A 19,117-nucleotide genomic window follows, 5' to 3' on the forward strand; every position below is an offset into this window, starting at 1 on the left:
ATCTTTCTTGAACATGGGTGACTAGAACTGTACACAGTATTCCAAATTAGGTCTTATCAGTGCCCTTGGTTTGCCCTTTACAATAGCATTAATACTTCTCTATATCTACTGGAAATGCCTTGCCTAACATATCCTAGGATTGTATTTGCCTTTTTCATAGCCACATCGCACTGGCGGCTTACAGTCATCTTGTGATCAACCCATACACCTAGGGTCTCCCTCCTGTTTTGTCACCTCCAACTAATGAGCACCCAGCAGTAGCAGAAATTCTTATTATTAGCCCTTAAGTGCATGACCTTGCACTTTGTATTATTGAATTTTATTTCATTTCTGTCACTCCAGTCTTCACAGACATCCAAATGTCCCTGTATAATATTTCGATTCTCCTCTGTATTGACAATGCCTCCCAATTTTGTATCATCAGCAAATTTCATTAGTACACCCGTATTTTTTGTGCCAAAGTCATTAATAAAAATATTTAATAAGATCGGTCCCAAGACTGAACTTTGAGGAACTCCGCTAGTAAAAATAGGGGGAGGTTAACTCACTGACTTCAACTACTGTGATGATCAAGTCCAGTATGTTGTCTCCCAATTGTTTACAGGATTTTTGTTTGACAATCAAAGATTTTTAAACAATTTTAATAAAAATCCAGTACCCTCTGAATCAGCTACCATATTCTACCTGTCACAGTCCAATCCTACCAGTTCTCCAGTGTCCCTAAGGACTCCTAGAAAAACAAGAAGATAGAAGACCTGAATTTCTTGTGTAGAAAAATGCAGAAAAAAAGTTTTTTTTTTAAATCTAGCTCTTTATACATCATAAAGAAGCAAAAAGGTGCATAAGTCCAAATTAGGTTACTAGCAAAGGAAAAAGAGAGTATGATCAATGTTATTTATTGTTCATTAGACCAAGAATGAGAATGAAATTAATTTGTCTTTAGCAGCATATGATGGGGTGGCACCCTACCCAGGTGTGAAATAGTTAACTAGAGACAGAGAGCAATTAGTAAACCTGGTTTCACTTGGAGGGAGGGCCAAGTCCAAATGAAGGTGAAGCCCAGCTGGGGAAGGAGTTGGGTGGTGTGCATAAAGGGAGAAAGCCCAGCTAAGAAGAGGGTGGCCAGGAAAAGACCTCTGTAGTCCCTCTCTGGTTACTAGAATGGAGGAAAGGTCTAGAAAGAGGTAGAGCTACAGTCAACCCAGGGAGGCACTGTGGGAAAAAGCCTAACAGAAATCCACAAAGGTAACAAGTAGCCTGAAGTAGCAGATCTTAGCTGCTCACAACAGGATACCTAGACTGGAACCCAGAAGAGATGGAGAGCCTTGATTCCCTTCTGGTCCACTTAAATAGATGATGGTGAAACATCCTGACACAAGGGGAGAAGGACTATTAAGTCTGGAATGATAGCAAATTTGCCTTAAAATGTAAAATAGCTGGAAAAGGAATAGTAAAGACAATACCATCGTATACAGATAATTTATGACTCACATCTGCTTATGGAGCCTGCAAGAACTGGAATGTAGTCACTGTCTTTTCCTAGTTTAGATATCAAAACTTCACTCAGTTGATCGTAGCTGGTAAAATAAATTACTGTACTTGGAACTGCCATTATTCTAAAATACAAAAACAAAGGAAGTCTATCAATTGTCACAAAGAAAACCGGATGTCTCCAACATAATTTAGATCAGTTATCAAGTACAGATTTTTTGGGGGGTTAAATAAAAAAGAATACGCATTTCAACTGTTTTATGGATGAAGGAAAAAACTCATCATGTCCATCTCCTGCAACTCACAAATGTCTACCAAATCTCCATTAACCAACCGTGTGGTGAAAATACATGCACACTGGGTTCCTCTCGATTTCAATTGTTTTCACAATCTGTCTTGATAGGTTACTCAGAGGTCTTATCAATGCATACAATTTCTTTCAAGTCTGATAGTTTGCCAGATTGTGCCACCTTATTCATGCTGCAAGGTACTACTCAATATGGATAAGGGTGGCACAATCTGGCCTTTAATGATTATGACAAACAACAATTTATCTAATAATCAATTTCTAACCAAACCGAATCTTATGCTGATGCATGTTAGGGTGGTAAAACTTGTTAAAAACATGACACCCAATTAGTTTTTCCTCCCAAATAGTAAATATACTACTGCTAGGTTAAAGCTAAGCACTATCTGCTGCAACAAGGACATTTGAAATTCAGAAGAAAATTCTAAATGCATACTACTTAGACTAGAGAAGCCTTATTCTGAGGCAGGTATCATGCACTGGGACTCTAAAGGTTATCTACATTGCAATAAAACACCTACAGCTGGCTGGTGTCAGTTGGCTCAGGCTCACATGGCTTGGGCTTCAGGGCTATAAGACTGCAGTGTAGACTTTCGGGGTTGCACTCGGGCTCCCAAGCCAGATTATCTACACTGCAATTTTATAGACCTTAACCCAAGTCACCTAACATAGGCCATCTGTAGGTGTTTTACTACAGTGTAGACATACCGTAAGATCCCCTCTGCTGGACAGTATGGAGGGGACAAGATCATGCTATTTAGGCAGGTTTATTTATGCCTGGACTTAGGCACCTCTCTCCATGACAGGTTTGGGGATAAGCACACACCCCTCTCCTTTGCATCTCCCATTGGCTAGCTTAGGCAACTCCCCTGCCTACCATGCTATTTTTATGTATCGCCATTCATTGTATAGGGAGCCAAGGTGCCTAACTCAGACTTTGTGGATCACGGTGTTGCTGAGATTTTCTAACTTTTAGGTGCCACAACTCTCAGCATCACAATGACTAAGTTCCTTTGTGGATCTGGGCCCTATTTACTAAATTGAGATTTGTTACTCACTTAGCTACTGGATAATGATACTTTTATCTTACCCAGCATGGGTCACATTGGTGGATCTTAGTTCTTGAAGAATGAAAATGTTGGGGTAAGCGCATTTAAATTTTCCTATTCTTCAGCATAGTAAGGATCACAGATCCTACTGTTGGATTTTATCTTCAGTGTGTAAGTAGGTAAAACAACTTAGCCTAACATAAAACAGAACTTGAAATAAATATGCATAGAGTCTTTTTCCTGAGTTACTATATCATGCAACACAACAACATTGGATGAGGCTTACAAGTCAGCTTTGATATATTTACTGAAGAAATGCATGGAGAACAATTAGGTAACAGTGCAGATTTCTTCCTACAAAATGTATGCCTCCACCCAAGAGGCCATTTCTATTCCTAGGAAGTGTAGCCTGAGTGCTGAAAAATAACTTTTTGTCTTGCTTGGCTCAGGTATATATTACCTGATCCACTTAGAAACTTATGACTTTAAAGCCTTGAAATAGCCAGGTGCTAGACCACAAGTAACAAGCTTTATCTCATCAGAGCTTCACTTTTGTTTTTATATTTATAATGCTGGGTGGACATTGAAAGTATACTTAGTGCTATTGCTTGGGTCAAGATGATTGTAGCACTATGTTCTGTGATTTATAGGTTATGGAGTTGACTTTAAGGAGTAATGATAGGTTTGCTTTGAGAGCCACTTTCTTGGCATGAAAAATGCTGTATTGGTACTCTGTATATAGAGCTCTTGAGCCCAGATCCACAAAAATATTTGAGCCCTTAACTTCCACTGATTTCAATGGAAGTGAGGAACTTTAAATACCTTTATGGATCTGGGCCTTAATTCCTATTCTTGCCAGGATGATATGATGCTTTCAAAAAACCACCTGACAGAGAGGGAACAATGATACTGCACTTGAAAGGTATTAGCTGATAGTCAAAGGTTTGATGTCCCTGCACAGCTACTGAGGATACATCAAAGAGGCTTCATGGAGAAATCTCATTGACTGGCTGAAGTTATATTCTTGCCTCTGAAGGTTTCCAGTACACTAGATATAACTGATAAGTTAACTCAGGAAACTTGTAAATTGTCTAAAATTAAACACTTAGGAATAAGCATACTCACTGGTCAAAATAATGAAGTATAACTACCCTTTAAAACACGTTATGGAAGATATGAAATTGCAACTTACAACGTTGGAGGAAGTCCACTCCACAGTGATTTAATACCCTCTATTTTAATAATGTTCACAAACGCATCCTAAAATAATAACCAAATACAGATCATGGGTTAGTTATTTAACTCTCCAATTCATGAAACAATTATGTTGGTGGGCAGGAGATGGAATTAAAAATACACTGCAAGAGAAAGTAGTACACTAAAAAATAGTTTGTCACACTAAGGCCCCAATCCTGTAAATACTTAGACACATAATTAACTTTAAGTACTAGTTCCTCCATTGGTATCAATCAGAATATTCACATGTATAAAGTTAAGCATGTACCTAAATATTTGCAGGATCAGGACCTTAATTTGTAACATCAGTAGACATCAAAGAAGTATGACAGATATGACTAGAAACAAATTACTTTCAAAACAGGTACAGCACAGGCAGCAACTGTGAAAGCTTACCCAAACTATCCCACCCACACACCTCTACTGTCACCTGAAAGAACTACCTCCAGGTATAAGAAGATAATTCACTCTCCATGCTTAGTCAGTACTTGGCTTCTAACAGCAAGAATGCATATTATGCTTGGCCAATTAGGATGGGATTTTATGGTGATATAGACACCACCGATAGAAACTATGTGGACCACTAGTTAGTTTCATATGGGTCACCAGTCATTATAGGATGATGATTTTCTGTCACTGTACCTACCTGTACTGTATTTGAATATATGTCCTTTGTTTGTTATACCATTACATATAAAGAACCACTTCCTCAAGGGAAGTAAATTGGCACAGTTCCATTGGCTGATTTACACCAGCTGAGGATCTAGCCAAACGTTTGTTCCCATAATTAATAAACTTTTTGTTGTGATGTGATTCTAGCAAGACAATTAATGTTTACATAAGGCCCAAAGTGTGCTGGACACATTTACAATCTAAAACAGTATAGCGGGAGGATGGGAGAAGGGATGCAACAAAAAGCAGTGACTGAGCAGGGAAATCATGCATCTTATTAGTTACATGATATGTTAACAGAATTTGACATTAGTTCATGCAAGAGGCTTTCAATGGCAAAAATATTTTAAAAAATTTTAAATGGCAATTTCTTGAAAATTAGACACCCAATCATATGGTAATAAAGGATAGCTTTATTAGCCTCAGAATTGTCCATAACTACTTCCCAAAAATAAAAGAAAACTCCAGAATCTGGTAAAATTAGTCCTCCTCTTGTATTCCCCACCAAAATGTCCCTTGGTATAGGGGAAATGTGCACAAGATCATTTACCAAACAAACAGAATTTAAGTGACTTACTAAAGATTATGCAGTGGAGTTGATTGAAAAATGCAGACAAATATTTGTGGAAAAAAAATCTATTTTGTGAAAATTCATTGAAATTTTCAAAAAAAACTTCAACTACGCTAAAAGCTGGTAAAAAATCCCCCAATACTTTTCATGAAAAAAATGTATAAAATTGCAAAAAGCTCACTAAAATTTTGAAAATTCTTGAATACCTCTATTATGTAGTAATACACAAGAGTTAAGCAAAGAAATCTGGTGGCTGAAGTGGAGTCCTGTGCTTTAATTTCTAGATTCCAGTGTCTCTTCTACAAAATTGCTTCAAATCACCTAGTGAAATCCTGGTCCCATTGACTTCAATCGAGCCACAATTTCACCCCTGTACTTAACTAGGACAACCTTAAGATTGGGCTAATAATGCATATTCAATTCAGTAAATGCTGAAAGATCTGCAGATAGAAAAGTACAGTAAGTACAGATAATTATTATTATGCATGTGTTTCAGACTGGGGAGGTAGGATCAGTGGGTCAGTATCTTGGCAGGAAGGAATTGTGGCTTCCCTTTCCACCTCTCCTTTGTTTTAATTAATCTATGATTGTTCTAGGTGAACATGTGTGAGACATAAAAAGACAGATCCTTTCTCAAACACTTTGGATAACTATTAATAATTCTATAGTTATAACAGATAAAAGTAAGTAAAATAAAATGGAACTCAGAATAGTGGCTTAGGAATTGTGGGTGGAACCAAATGACCTGGTTCTAGTTTTTGTTCAGACACTTAATTTGCTATGATTTTTAGCACTTTTTACCATAATTTAAAGTGAAGAAATGTTATTCTGCATATGCATATATGCGCAGAATACCATTAGCTACACAGCAGATTTTGTTCAGATGTGCATTGACTGGATAAGGCGAGGCCCTGCAGGAGCCATTATGCTTGGCAATCAGCACAAAACTGGACACACAAAAATAATAAGCTCAGCATTCATTCATTCTTCCTAGAGTTGAAGTTCCAATTTAAAAAAAAAGGAAAAATATGGGAACTACCAAGTAATGTTTTGTGTCTACATTTAAGGTTTTAGCTTGGGTCCTGCAGGCTGATTAACAAAGCTGCAAAAACCAACCCTGCAATCTGATCTGCATGGATCTGAACCTTACTGTTTTACAGTAGGTAGTGTGTCAGAAAGAAAAGCAAAATCTTATGAGATACTTGCTATATTTAAACATGTTGATAAATCTTCTATAAAATCTGCACTGTCAAAGTATGTACACTCCTAGTGATATTGTCTTGCAATATGAAATGCCTCTCAAACAACATTGGATAGCACATGAACTCCTTAAGAGGTTTAATTGGTAGTATATCAATGTTTATTTTTAACACATTCCCAGTATACTTAGTATTATAAATATAACTTCCTTACCAACATCCCTCTGAAATGGCCAGGTTTCTTATACCAGGCTTTGCTGTTCCCATCCTCACAGACATATACATGATCCATAAGGCCATTGGAGTATACAAAACATTTTCCTAATTAAATGTTACATATAAGGAAACAGTTAACTCCTGCAATATCTTTACCATTCAATAGCATTTCTAAATCAATCATATGGGTAACAAATATGCTGGTCTGACAAACTGGGGCAGAATAAACTTGGAAAGCCAATAAAGGCTGGCATTAAAAAGGGAAAGGGAGGTGAGCAGCAAACACACCTACCAAAAACATCCCTGCCAGATTAAATGAAATTGCTTACCCAGACTTCAAAAGCTGGAGTTAAGCATTAATGGAGCTGGCGCTACATTAGTGGCTGTTGAAGGAGCAAGAAAACAGGAAAGGATTTGGATATAATTAAATCAGATTTCATTTATACCATCTACCCTGTGAGTAGGTACTATTATCCCCATTTTACCAATGGGCAAACTGAGGCACAGAGAGGTTAAATGACTTTGCCCAAGGTGACACAGGAAGTCTGTGGCAGAGCAGGGACTTAGGTATCTTGATCACCTTCTTATTTCTTTTCTCTCTCTCTCTCCTTTGTTAATTATATATAAATAAATAGCAAGAATAAATTGGCATATCTTTGACAGAAGTGTAAGATGACAATATATCATTTTAGCTTTCTGTTTACACAAGTGATCAAATAAGAATTATTGCTCCTTTTCAAAATTCTCCTCAAGCTCTGAAGATGGGCTTTACTGTTGAATTAGGATTCCAGTAATCATGGTTTTATAATCTCTATAATTTATAATAAATCTCTTGTAGGAATATTCAACATAATTATATTGATGTCTATTTCTCCTTAATCAACTGTATATAGTTTTGCAATGTTCTTGTGCTCTTCATAGTTAAAATACTGATGCGATCAGAAGAGTGGCTATGTAAAAATGGCACCTTCTTACTTAAGAAATCTTCCTGGGCGTACTGAGTTATACCCACTTACTTAATTGACTAAAATAAGTTTTTGCTACTTTTTTTACTCTTATTGTCATCATAGAGTCAACCCAGCTATAGAAGAGCGAACTAGAATCTTCTCTGGCTCAGCATCAACATAATTGTCAAGTAAATTCAAACTAGGGTTGCCAACTGTCTAATCACACAAACCCAAACACCCTTGCCCCACCCCTAACCCGAGGCCCCACCTCACTCACTCCATCCGTCCTCCCTCCGTCGCTTACTCTCCCTCACCCTCACTCACTTTCACCAGGCTGGGGCAGGGGGTTGGGGTCAGGAGGGGGTGCAAGCTCTGGCAGGGGGTTTGGGCGCTGGAGGGGGCAGGCTCCGGGAGGGGGCTCAGGGCTGGGCAGGGGATTGGAGTGCAGGAGGGGTGAGGGCTGCTGGCTCTGGGAGGAAGTTTGGGTGCAGGACGGGGATCAGGGCTGGGGGTTGGGGTGCGGGAGTGAGTGAGTGGTGCAGACTCGGGTGGCTCCTGGTCAGTGGTGCAGCAGGGCTAAGGCAGGCTTCCTGCTGCCCTGCCCCGGCGCCGCTCCTGGAAGCAGCCAGCACATCACTGCGGCGCCTGGAGATGGGGGCAGGAGGCTCCGCGTGCTGCCCCTGCCTCCAGGCACTGCCCTGCAGCGCCCATTAACCACTGTTCCCAGCCAATGGGAGCTGCGGAGTCGGCGCTCAGTGAGGGGGCAGTGCGCAGAGACCCCCCTGCTGCCCCAGGGCCCGCAGTGACGTGCCAGCCGCTTCTGGGAGTGGTGTGGGGCCAGGGCAGGCAAGGAGCCTGCCTTAGCCCTGCTGCGCCGCTGGACTTTTAGCAGCCTAAAATCTAACGGTTTGGCTTCAGTAACCTCCGGGAGATAGAGCCCGACTCTGGGAGACTCCTGGCGAAACCGGGAGGGTTGTTAACCCTAGTTCAAACTGCAAGATCAAGTTTTGCTTTCAGTTACATCTGTACAACTCAAATAACAATACTGGAGTTGCAGAGTTGTACCAGAGGGCAGAATTTGGACCTCAAAAACATTACTACTAGAGATGAGGTGCAAGTCAGAAAGAACACACAGTTGGACTTTCTGGTCCTAGTTGAGTCTGCAGGGCTGAAAGTTGGAGGTGAGGGGGAATCTTTTTCTTAAAAAAATAAGCAAATTCGAACTAAAGGCATTAAGACAAACACAGAACCTTACATCATCATTTTTCGGAGTAGAAGTACACTTAAAATAGATTTGGGGGAAATTATTAAGATTGAAAGTGTTTATAAAGATATCAGATTAACTTAATTATTTAAAAACCTGTATATTTACCATTAGCGAATGAATTGCTTTGGGCTTGCAGTCGAATTTTGACAACATCAAGAGGTGTCACTAAAACAAACCAAAAAAGAATCACATGACTTTTTGATGAATACATTTTAGATGTATTATTTCCTCCTTAGGACCGCATTGCAAGCCCTGGAAGAGTAGCAGCACATCGATTCTGATGACCTGTCATGAGACAGTTCCACAACTACTACACTAATTATTTCTCAGAAAAAGAAAATAATCATTTTGCAAAGTGTGACGGGATCCCCAGGGTGCAGCCTGGGACTGTGGGACCGCCTAGGCTGTCTCTCACAATGCTTTGACAGTGACAAGCAGCAAGCCCCTCCAGGTGTTGTTATCACTCAGCACAACTGCATGTGGAGCTCCACACCCAACTAGATTGCATGAATGCTCCCAGAGCCACTTATGAATCACACAGAGAAAGGCACCAGCCAAATCCCCCCAGGCTCCGAGCCTCGTACCTCAGGAATATACCATCTTGCACTGCTCGTCTTATTAATTGGTTCACCACTTCATTGATGGAAAGTGGATATACACTAGCGTTTGTAAACCTGAGCAAACACCCTCACCAAACACTTCAGGCAAACTCATTGGTAAAAATAAATAGTTAAACAAATTTCTTGACTACAAACAATAGATTTTAAGTGATTATAAATGAAAAGTTAAGAGTTAGTTACCAAAATAAAATATAAGCACGCAATCTAAACTCTCAACCCTATTAGACTGGGCAACATTTAGATGAAGCAGTTTTTCTCACCCCACTGAATATTGCAGTACATAGTACACCCTTGAAACCTTGGTCAGTCTCCTGTTGGAGTCTTCAGTCTTCTGAGTGTCCTAGTTGCTTGCAGCGTAGGTGGGGGAAGGAGAAAGGCCAAGCACTTGGCCCCCATGTTCTGTTTTATACCCTTAGTCCATGTGCTTGGAGAACACAAGTCCAGGCATGTCTGGTGGGCATTGCTGAGTCCCAAGGTGAAGCAATACCCTGGTGTGTCTCCCGTGAGTGAGTCATTGAATTGTAACTCCTCTGCTGGACAATGGGTGATAATGTCTGTTCAGCACCCACCCAGAGTTGGTTACCTGTGCCCTTGTCATTATCTCTGGAGAGTTAGTATCTGGGCACTTCCCAAACCCACAGAATATTTTAGTGACAACCATACAGCACATTCTCATAACTTCATATGCATTAATAATATACATATTTAGATGGAACAGTGGGTTTCAGCAGATCATAACCTTTCCCCTGATATCTTACACGGCATGCTTTATGTGCAGGATCACAAATATATATAAATGAGGAACATGGGGTTTACAGGGCGCTTCCCCAAGGTATAGAATGTCACACAAGGTATCAGCTAGAGAAAACAGAGAACCTGTTTAACAGATGTTTTGCTGGACTAAGAATAGCTAATATCCTATGTGCCTTGTAGGTGACCAGCTATCCCTTTGCCTTCTAATTTCCCATCAGACAGACTGATATAAAATGTTTAGAAGAGCATGGGGATTATTCAAACCCCAATCAAAGTGGCATGTGCTATTAAGCTGTACTGCTGAACTTGTATAAAACAGCACAGCAAAATCATTTAAATGGCATACCGCAGTGGAAACAGTGCGTGCTAATTAAGCAATTGTCCATATTATCAGAGTAACATAGTACCCATAGTGTGCTAGTGTATACTTGTCTATTTCATTAATTGATTTTAATGGCAATCTGCAAAGTAAAAAAAGTTGACTTATGCTCTCCTTTGCTTCTTTACAATGCATTTAGATGCAGGTATGTGGAGGACTGGCCTTTTTTAAAAAAAAATCAACTTTCTTTTCACTTTAGAAATTAAAGTTTGTCTATGCTGAAAGCTACAGTGACTGGAGGAGTAGTGAAATATGACATCGGAGGAAGTCATATCTATGTTGAGAAATTTACACACACACACAAAAATCAGAACAACTAAGAGGTAAGGGATCTTTAGTGAGACTATTTGCTAAACAAGAAGTGTAACACCTAATATAATTACAATTCCTAATGTACATGGAAGAGGAGAATGGTTTTATTAAAGATCCAGACACATCCCTCCCTTCAACTATCGGCTTACCATACGTCCGGATTTCCCTGGACATGTCTGGCTTTTTGGTCCTCAAATCCCCGTCCAGGGGGAATTTTCAAAAAGTTGAACATGTCCGGGAAAATAGGGAGGCATAAGCCAGGGTCCGCCCGGCCCCAGACGACCCGCCGGACCTGCAGCGCAGCCCAGCCGCCCCGGCTACATTGTAGCGAGCTCGGGTGGGCGGAGGGCGGCGCAGCCGCAGAAGGCGGTGGAGGGGCCGCTGCTGCCCCCGCAGGCCGGGCGGACCGCGCGCCCCAGCCGAGCCTGCAGGACCACGGGGAGGCCGGACCCAGCCAGTGGCTCAGGCTTCCCTCGCGGGCGGGGACCCCCCGGCCACTAGGGGACCCTTCCTGCGGCCCCGGCGCTGCAGGAGCTGTTTCCAGCGGGGACAGACAGGCCGGGGAACGTGCTTGGCGGCGGCAGGAAGGAGGCTGCGGCGCGGGGTGGGGAGTGCAGTGTGTGCCGGAGCTGCAGGGACCCATGCCGCCCCGGTCGCTGCTGAGCATCCGAATCCCCCGCCAGGCAGAGGCTGCCGGGTGAGTGGGGGAGCAGGGCATGCGGGGGGGCGCAGAGGCTGCAGGGCGAGGAGGAGCAGGGCAGGCAGGGGCATAGAGGCGGCAGGGGGGCGCAGGGGCAGGGCAGGCGGGGGGTGCAGAGGCTGCCTGGGCGGGGGGGTGCAGGGGCTGCAGGGCGAGTGGGGAGCGGGGGTCACAGAGGCTGCAGGGGCGGAGAGGTGCAGGGGCTGCAGGGCGAGTGGGGAGCAGGGAAACACTTAGCAACCCCCAACCAAGATCAGAGCAGGAGGGAGGAGGGGGAATGAGGGGTGCTCAGAGGAGGGGGCAGAGTTGGGGCAGGGACTTTGGGGAAGGAGTTGGAATGGGGGTGGGGGTGGGGCAGGGCCGGGGGTGGGGAAGGGGCGGAGTTGGGGCAGGGCCAGGACCCCTGTGGAGTGTCCTCTTTTTTCAGTGTTGAAATATGGTAACCCTTTTCAACTAAGGAGTGAGAGTTCATAATACACATGGCTGGAGACTCCTAAAAGGTCCTCTGGCAAATCCAAGGAAGCTCATACATTATCTTGTTTTGGTCTTCTTCATACATCATAATATAGCAGAAAAAGGGCACAAACCCAATTAATAAAAAAATCCTCAGCAGCTCAACTAAAATATTTTCCACAGCATGTCAGTGAGTAAAAAACAATACTAAAGTTGAAGCAATTCATTTAGCAACCATATAGCATGAAAGTGTACACCTGCAAACTACAACATCTGCTAATTACTTCAGGCTCTATTCGGAAAAAAACTATAGCAAGTCACATGTGATCTCTGCACAAAAACAAAGTGATGGATGCTCATATGTTTTCCTTAGCTATTTTCAACTAGCCAACAAAATTAAGATAAATCAATACTAGGCACTTTTAAATAGATTAAAGAGTGTCCACAAAAGGGGGCTGCACCAGTTCAATTAAAACAAACTAGAAAGAGATTTAGTTATACTGGTACAGTTTCTGTATAGACAAGCCCAAATATGCTATGGAATTAAGCACTTTTGCTTCAAGTTTGTCTTTTTTTCTGCAGACACCCAACATTTTGTTTTCCATCTTCCCTCCTGGTTGGGACCTGCCAGCAGCTGCCTCTTGCTTTCCAGATTTCTCCACTATGCAGTGGTAGTTGGATTACAGTGAATGTGATCAGCACTGCTCCAAGTAATCACACAGAGTTGGAATCTAGTTTACAGCCAGGCAGCAGGGGGAACCAGAAGCATAAACTAATGAGCTGGGCAGTGTGGAGAATAGTGCAGCTAGTAAGGTCCAGGGAAATGAGCTGCTAAAGGAGGCTATAAGCTGGTCCCTTCCCTTGCACAAACATGGAAGGAGGTTCCGATCTGGGTTGCTTGCAGAAGACTGTAGGAGCCAAGGACTGTGCAGAGTGCAGGGATGCAGGTGAAAAACATAGTGAAAAACTCATCCTTTAAAATAATCAACATATTATACACCAATTAGTATTTTAAATTATCAGATGCAGCTGCATGTATTGCTGTGGAGGAGAGGGAACAGAATAAATTGATTTTGCCATGTAATTCAGCAGTGGTTACTGAGGAACTTTAGGCATTGCTGCAGCAGAATCAGGTCCCACTGAATACAGGGAGCCTTAGTTATAGCTGAGGTCAGCATTCCATCTGTGCTGCAAAATGAAAGAAGCCAACTCCTGATGGCAAATCCCGTTTTAGAGCAACACTGTCAATCAAGGGCTAGTGAAGACATACCCACACAAAATTGCAAACAAACCACATCAGAGGGGGAAACAAAGGAAACTTTCAACCTATTATTCTCCCTCCAGCCAACTCAAATGAGAATTCCTCTAACAAAACACAAAACTATTGCCAACAAAACCACTTTTATCTTTTATAATATTTTTCAGCTTTGAAGCACTTTATAGTAATTAATCAATAATAAATAAATAAATAAATAAATAATGAAGATATCCCATCTCCTAGAACTGGAAGGGACCTTGAAAGGTCATCGAGTCCAGCCCCCTGCCTTCACTAGCAGGACCAAGTACTGATTTTGCCCCAGATCCCCAAGTGGCCCCCTCAAGGATTGAACTCACAACCCTGGGTTTAGCAGGCCAATGCTCAAACCACTGAGCTATCCCTCCCCCCTCAATTCTTCTACAAGACAGGTGTTATATTAATTATGCAGCTGGAACATACTCAAGTCCATGCAGCAAGTCAGAATTGGGATAGCAGTTTAAAAGTTGTTGGCTTCCTGTCTTCTTTTTCCAGCCTTGTGGTCAGTTCACTATATCACGGTGCCTCTAAAAATCTAATTATTTTTTTTCCTCAAAGAAGAAATTCTTCAATACATTTACTTTTCAGGTTCATTATAGCTGAATTCCCAATCCTGCAAACACTTATGCAGGTGAATAGCCCCACTGAACTTGAGTGGGATGACTTGTGTGTAAAATTACTCACATGCATAGTGCTTTCGGGATTGAAGACTGGTATAGTAAACAGACAACTTACAACAGAGACCTTTATCTGTCATCCATGTTTCAGAAGTAGGAATAACTGAATCAAAACTTGTTTAGCCTCATTTTGATTATAGATAGAAAAGTAAATTATTCTGTGACATTACAGGGTAAGGGCGAGGAAACAATGATAAAAGTTAATAAAAATTGTTCCCATTTTTGGAAGTGACTACATTTTGTTAAGAGACTGGAAAGACTCCAACTGACTAAAGTATTTGTGGGTTCAAAATACTTAAATAGTAATGCTGATAGAGAACTCATCAAAGGCTTTATTGTGCTATAGTATAGCAGAATAAACGTATGTAAAATAAATGTTTAAAGATCTTTTTAAATTGTCTAAACAAAAGAGAGTTATGATTTACTTTATGCTAAGTTTGATCAATATTTTATCTTACCCAACAGTGATGTAACAATAGCTCCACAACAAGAGGCAATTGCTTGCTGAGTAGTGGTTATTTTATACAATTCGTTGTTATTCTCTTCAGAACCCATAATTTTGCTCTCACAGAAAAGCAACCTATTAAGAAACAGAAATTAGATTGTTTTCAAAACTTATGGAAAAATCATTAGAAAAAAGTGTAAATATTAGTATTCTGTTTGCATACCAATATTGTCAAGTCATTATCTATTGTAAGAGTTAGAAAATGTATTTGTTCTACAGCTTGTTCTGAAAATATATTAGATCTAAGTTTACTTAAATAAAAATTAAAACAAAAAACTCTGATGCATAGTTAACTGTAGATTTTTAATACCTTTTGAACATTACAAATAAAGAGGCTCTAATCCATGTCCACATCTTCCCCAGCTAGGTGCTCAACAGCATTTGCTAGTCCAAGTGAAATGGCTGGATGTTGTCAGCACTCTGAAAGCACTGCAGGCCATATCTCTTCGCTAACCATCCTAGCAACACCACATTCATGCTGAACACGAGAAAATATATATTCTACTCCTGAAGGCATTCTGCGGCAAAAAAATTACAAATTCTGTGCCAAAAAATTAAAAATGCTGCGCACAATATTTAAAATTCTTCAAGTTTTACTTGTCAATAAATAAATGCAGAGGCTCCAGCATGGCAGTGCACAAAGGTGTGAGATCACCCTGCAACCTCCCCACCGCCCATCCCGGGTACACGAACTCAGAGGTGAGGTGGCACCCGACCCTGACACAGCATAAGCCCTGGGCCTGCCCCAGAAACATCCTGGGGCCCTGCCCTTCTGTGCTAGGTGCACCAGGTGTGGAGCAGGCAGGCTCCAAGTGTGGAGGGGCTCAGTGTGGGGGGGATCCAGGTGTGGGGTCAGAGGATTCTGTGTGGGACAATCTGGGTGCAGGCAGCTCAGTAGGGGGTCTAGGTCTGGGGTGATCTGGATGCACAAAGGCCCATTGGGGGGCGGGGTTTCCAGGTGCAATGGGACTCTGCAGGGGCTTCCAGGTGAGCGTGGTTGGGGCTCAGTGAAGCGGTCTGAGTGCTGGGGGAGTGGGGTTTGGTGGGGGACTGGATGCAGCTAATTGGGGGTCAGTGGTGTGGGGACTCAGGGTGGTGCAGGGGTGTGGTGCTCATCAGAGTGGGGGGTTGAGTGCAAGGAGCTCAGTGAGGGGTGGTCTGGGTGCAGGGGTGGGGGTCTGGAGGCAGGCAATCTGGGTGCAGAGGGCTCCAGATGCAGGGGTTGAGGTTCAATGGGGTGGGTTTAGGGTATGGAGGGCTAGGGGGGTTCTGAGTGTGGGGGGTATCTGGGTATGGAAAGCCCAGATGCACGAGGGTTGGGCGGATGGGGGAGCTGAGGAGCGATGGGGGCAGGAAGCGTGGAGGATGCTGAGCTTCCTACAACTGTGGGGTGGTTTCTGGGGGTGGGTCTGACACAGCCCCAGCCACTCCTTGCAGGGGAAGAGGAAGTCCTATCCTCTCCTTCCTCCAGCCCAGCTGGGATTAGCAGCTGATCCTGGCTCAAGGTAGGAGCCACTGGCTGGGGTGTGCTCAGCCCTGTGGTGATTTACCGCTCCACTGGCTGCTCCGAGTGCCTGAAACGATGTACCTGCGCAGCTAGGGAGGGGTGCGTGACTGCTCTTGCATCTCCCCGTTGCTTCCCTGTCAGAAAATAATTTTTCTGTAGGGAAGCAAAGAAATCTACAGGGGACATGAATTCTGCGCATGCACAGTGGCACAGAATTCCCCCAGGAGTACTGTTTCCCTGCAGAATTTTACAACATTGCCTTTGAGGAAGAGCACTTGTCCCATACCATTCTCTCGGTGTGATCTGTAAGGAAAGGGTGGAACCATTCAAGAGCAGCACATCCATCCCTACTGCAATCCAAGAGTAAGTCAATAATACCTCATGGTCAGCACTACCAAAGGCTAACAGATCTAACAATATCAGCATGGACATTTTATCCATCACCAGGAAGAGATCATCTACCAATGCAATGAGGGCTGTTTTTGCCCCTTATACAGGTCTGTACCCAGACTGAAAAGACTCAAGAAGAACTGAAGCATCTGGGCACTCAGGCTTATCTCATAAAAAACTTCTCTATAATCTTACCCAGAAATTGCAGTATTGACCAATAGTTAATGAGACTGTTGACATCAAGTTTTCATTTCTTGAACAAAGGCCAAGAGAAGCCAGAAGGCTGTCCTCATGAGCCAGGAAAGCCACAAGTCCAAAGAATAGTATGTGGGACAAGTATTATCTAAAAGTCAAGGCATGTCTTACTAAATGTACATATAATTAGTGCAGCTGTTATTTTAATGATGTTGCAAAGTTCTTGTAAATTTTAAAGGGTTCTATATAAATGTTGTGTGTTATTATTTGTCTTTACTACCTAATGACTTTAATCTCCCCATTATAAAGGCTAATCTTAACTGGCTACATGATGCAGACAGGTATCAGAGGGGTAGCCGTGTTAGTCTGAATCTGTAAAAAGCAACAGAGGGTCCTGTGGCACCTTTGAGACTAACAGAAGTTCTGGGAGCATAAGCTTTCGTGGGTAAGAACCTCACTTCTTCAGATGCAAGACTTGCATCTGAAGAAGTGAGGTTCTTACCCACGAAAGCTTATGCTCCCAGTACTTCTGTTAGTCTCAAAGGTGCCACAGGACCCTCTGTTGCATGATGCAGACAAATCTCTTTAAAACTCTTCTAGAGCAGTGGTTTTCAAACTACGGGTCATGACCCAGTCGTGGGTCACGGAATGTAAGGAACTGGATCGCAGCAGCTCTGGTCAGCACCGCCAACCGGGCCATTAAAAGTCCTGTCGGCGGTTCTGCCCGACTAAGGCAGGCAAGTCCCCCTACCTGTTCTGTCACCGCGCTGTACCCCGGAAGCAGCCAGCAGCAGATCCAGCTCCTAGGTGGGGGTGGGGGGCACAAGGGGTTCCACGCACTACCCCCCACCCCAAGCATTGGCTCCACACTCCCATTGGCCGGGTTCCGGCCAATGGGAGCTGGCAGGGGTGGTGCCTGCGGGCGAGAGCCGCGTGCCTCCACCTAGGAGTCAAACCTACTGCTGGCTGCTTCTGGGGCACAGCGCAGGCCGTGGTACCAGAACAGGTAGGAAGCCTGCCTTAGCATCCCCGCTGTACCGCTGACTGGGAGCTGCCTGAGGTAAGCCCGCGCCCCAGCCCCGCGCCCCAGCCTTGACCCCACCCAAACCTGGAGCCCCTTCCTTCACCCCAAACCCTTCATCCCTGGCCCCACCTCAGAGCCTGCACCCCCAGCCCAGAGCCAACCCCCTCCCATACACCAACCCCCTGCCCTAGCCCAGAGCTCACTCCCACACTCCTCATTCCCGGCCCCACTCCGCAGCCCTCAGCCCTGCACTCCAACCCTCTGCCCCAGCCCTGAGCCCCTCCTACACCTCAAACCCCTTATCCCCAGCTCTGTTGGGTTGAGGGCATAAACAATTTTCTACAAATGGGTCGCCAGAAAAAAAAGTTTGAAAATCACTCTTCTAGAGCATGCTTTCGATTTGACTGTTAATTAAACAAATAAGTAACTGGTTTGCCAACCACTCCACATTGTCTCTTTAGCATTTAAAAAAGATATTATTTTGTATTAAAACTACTGTCAAAACATAAACCACACACATTTCTCCAATAGGTAATAATCCTATTCAAAAGGAGAATCCTTCATATAGCAAACTCACAAGTTCCCAAAACCTTGGTCATGGTAGGAAGATATACTACATCTGTAATGTGATTTACAAACTTGGGTTCAGAAAAGGATTCCACACTCCCAGTGATGGAACCTAGCTGCTTTCTTTGAAGATCTCCTCTCACACACTCTTCTATGAAGCAAAACAAGTCATGTAGGACCACAAGTGAAAATATTTTGGGAAAAGACGGTTACTCACCGTTGTAACTGTTGTTCTTCGAGATGTGTTGCTCATATCCATTCCATTAGGTGTGTGCGCGCCGCGTGCACGATCGTCGGAAGATTTTTACCCTAGCAACACCGGCGGGTCGGCTGTGGAGCCCCCTAGAGTGGCGCCTTCATGGCGCTGAATATATACCCCAGCCGACCCGGCGCCCCCTCAGTTCCTTCTTGCCGGCTACTCCGACAGTGGGGACGGAGGGCGGGTTTGGAATGGATATGAGCAACACATCTCGAAGAACAACAGTTACAACGGTGAGTAACCGTCTTTTCTTCTTCGAGTGCTTGCTCATATCCATTCCATTAGGTGACTCCCAAGCCCAACTTAGGTGGTGGGGTCGGAGTGAGACATTGCTGTGTGCAAAACCGCTGATCCGAAGGCAGCATCGTCCCTGGACTGCTGCACTAGTGCATAGTGTTCTGTAAACGTGTGGACTGACGACCAAACCGCAGCTCTACAAATGTCCTGGATCGGAACTTGCGCCAGGAAAGCCGTCAAGGAAGCTTGGGCCCTCGTGGAGTGAGCGGTGAGGTGTGGTGCTGAGACAC

The 19,117-nt window shown here is 43.5% G+C and overlaps 1 protein-coding gene across 8 annotated transcripts in view; it reads right to left on the reverse strand.

Annotated features, from left to right (window-relative positions):
• SLC25A40 (solute carrier family 25 member 40) overlaps window positions 1-19,117 on the reverse strand; it is a 68,745-nt gene that overhangs the window by 37,729 nt on the left and 11,899 nt on the right. For all 8 annotated transcript variants that reach the window (XM_065586974.1, XM_065586969.1, XM_065586975.1 and 5 more), the window contains 5 exons: window positions 14,602-14,723; window positions 9,061-9,120; window positions 6,740-6,846; window positions 4,040-4,107; window positions 1,492-1,616 (listed from right to left, as the gene is read on the reverse strand). In XM_065586974.1, the coding sequence (XP_065443046.1) occupies window positions 1,492-1,616; window positions 4,040-4,107; window positions 6,740-6,846; window positions 9,061-9,120; window positions 14,602-14,698 (457 nt within the window). In that variant the 5' untranslated portion in view covers window positions 14,699-14,723. The remainder of the gene's footprint in view (window positions 1-1,491; window positions 1,617-4,039; window positions 4,108-6,739; window positions 6,847-9,060; window positions 9,121-14,601; window positions 14,724-19,117) is intronic.

This window comes from Chrysemys picta, chromosome 2 (genome assembly GCF_011386835.1).
Source record: "Chrysemys picta bellii isolate R12L10 chromosome 2, ASM1138683v2, whole genome shotgun sequence".
Taxonomy (NCBI): Eukaryota; Metazoa; Chordata; order Testudines; family Emydidae; genus Chrysemys; species Chrysemys picta.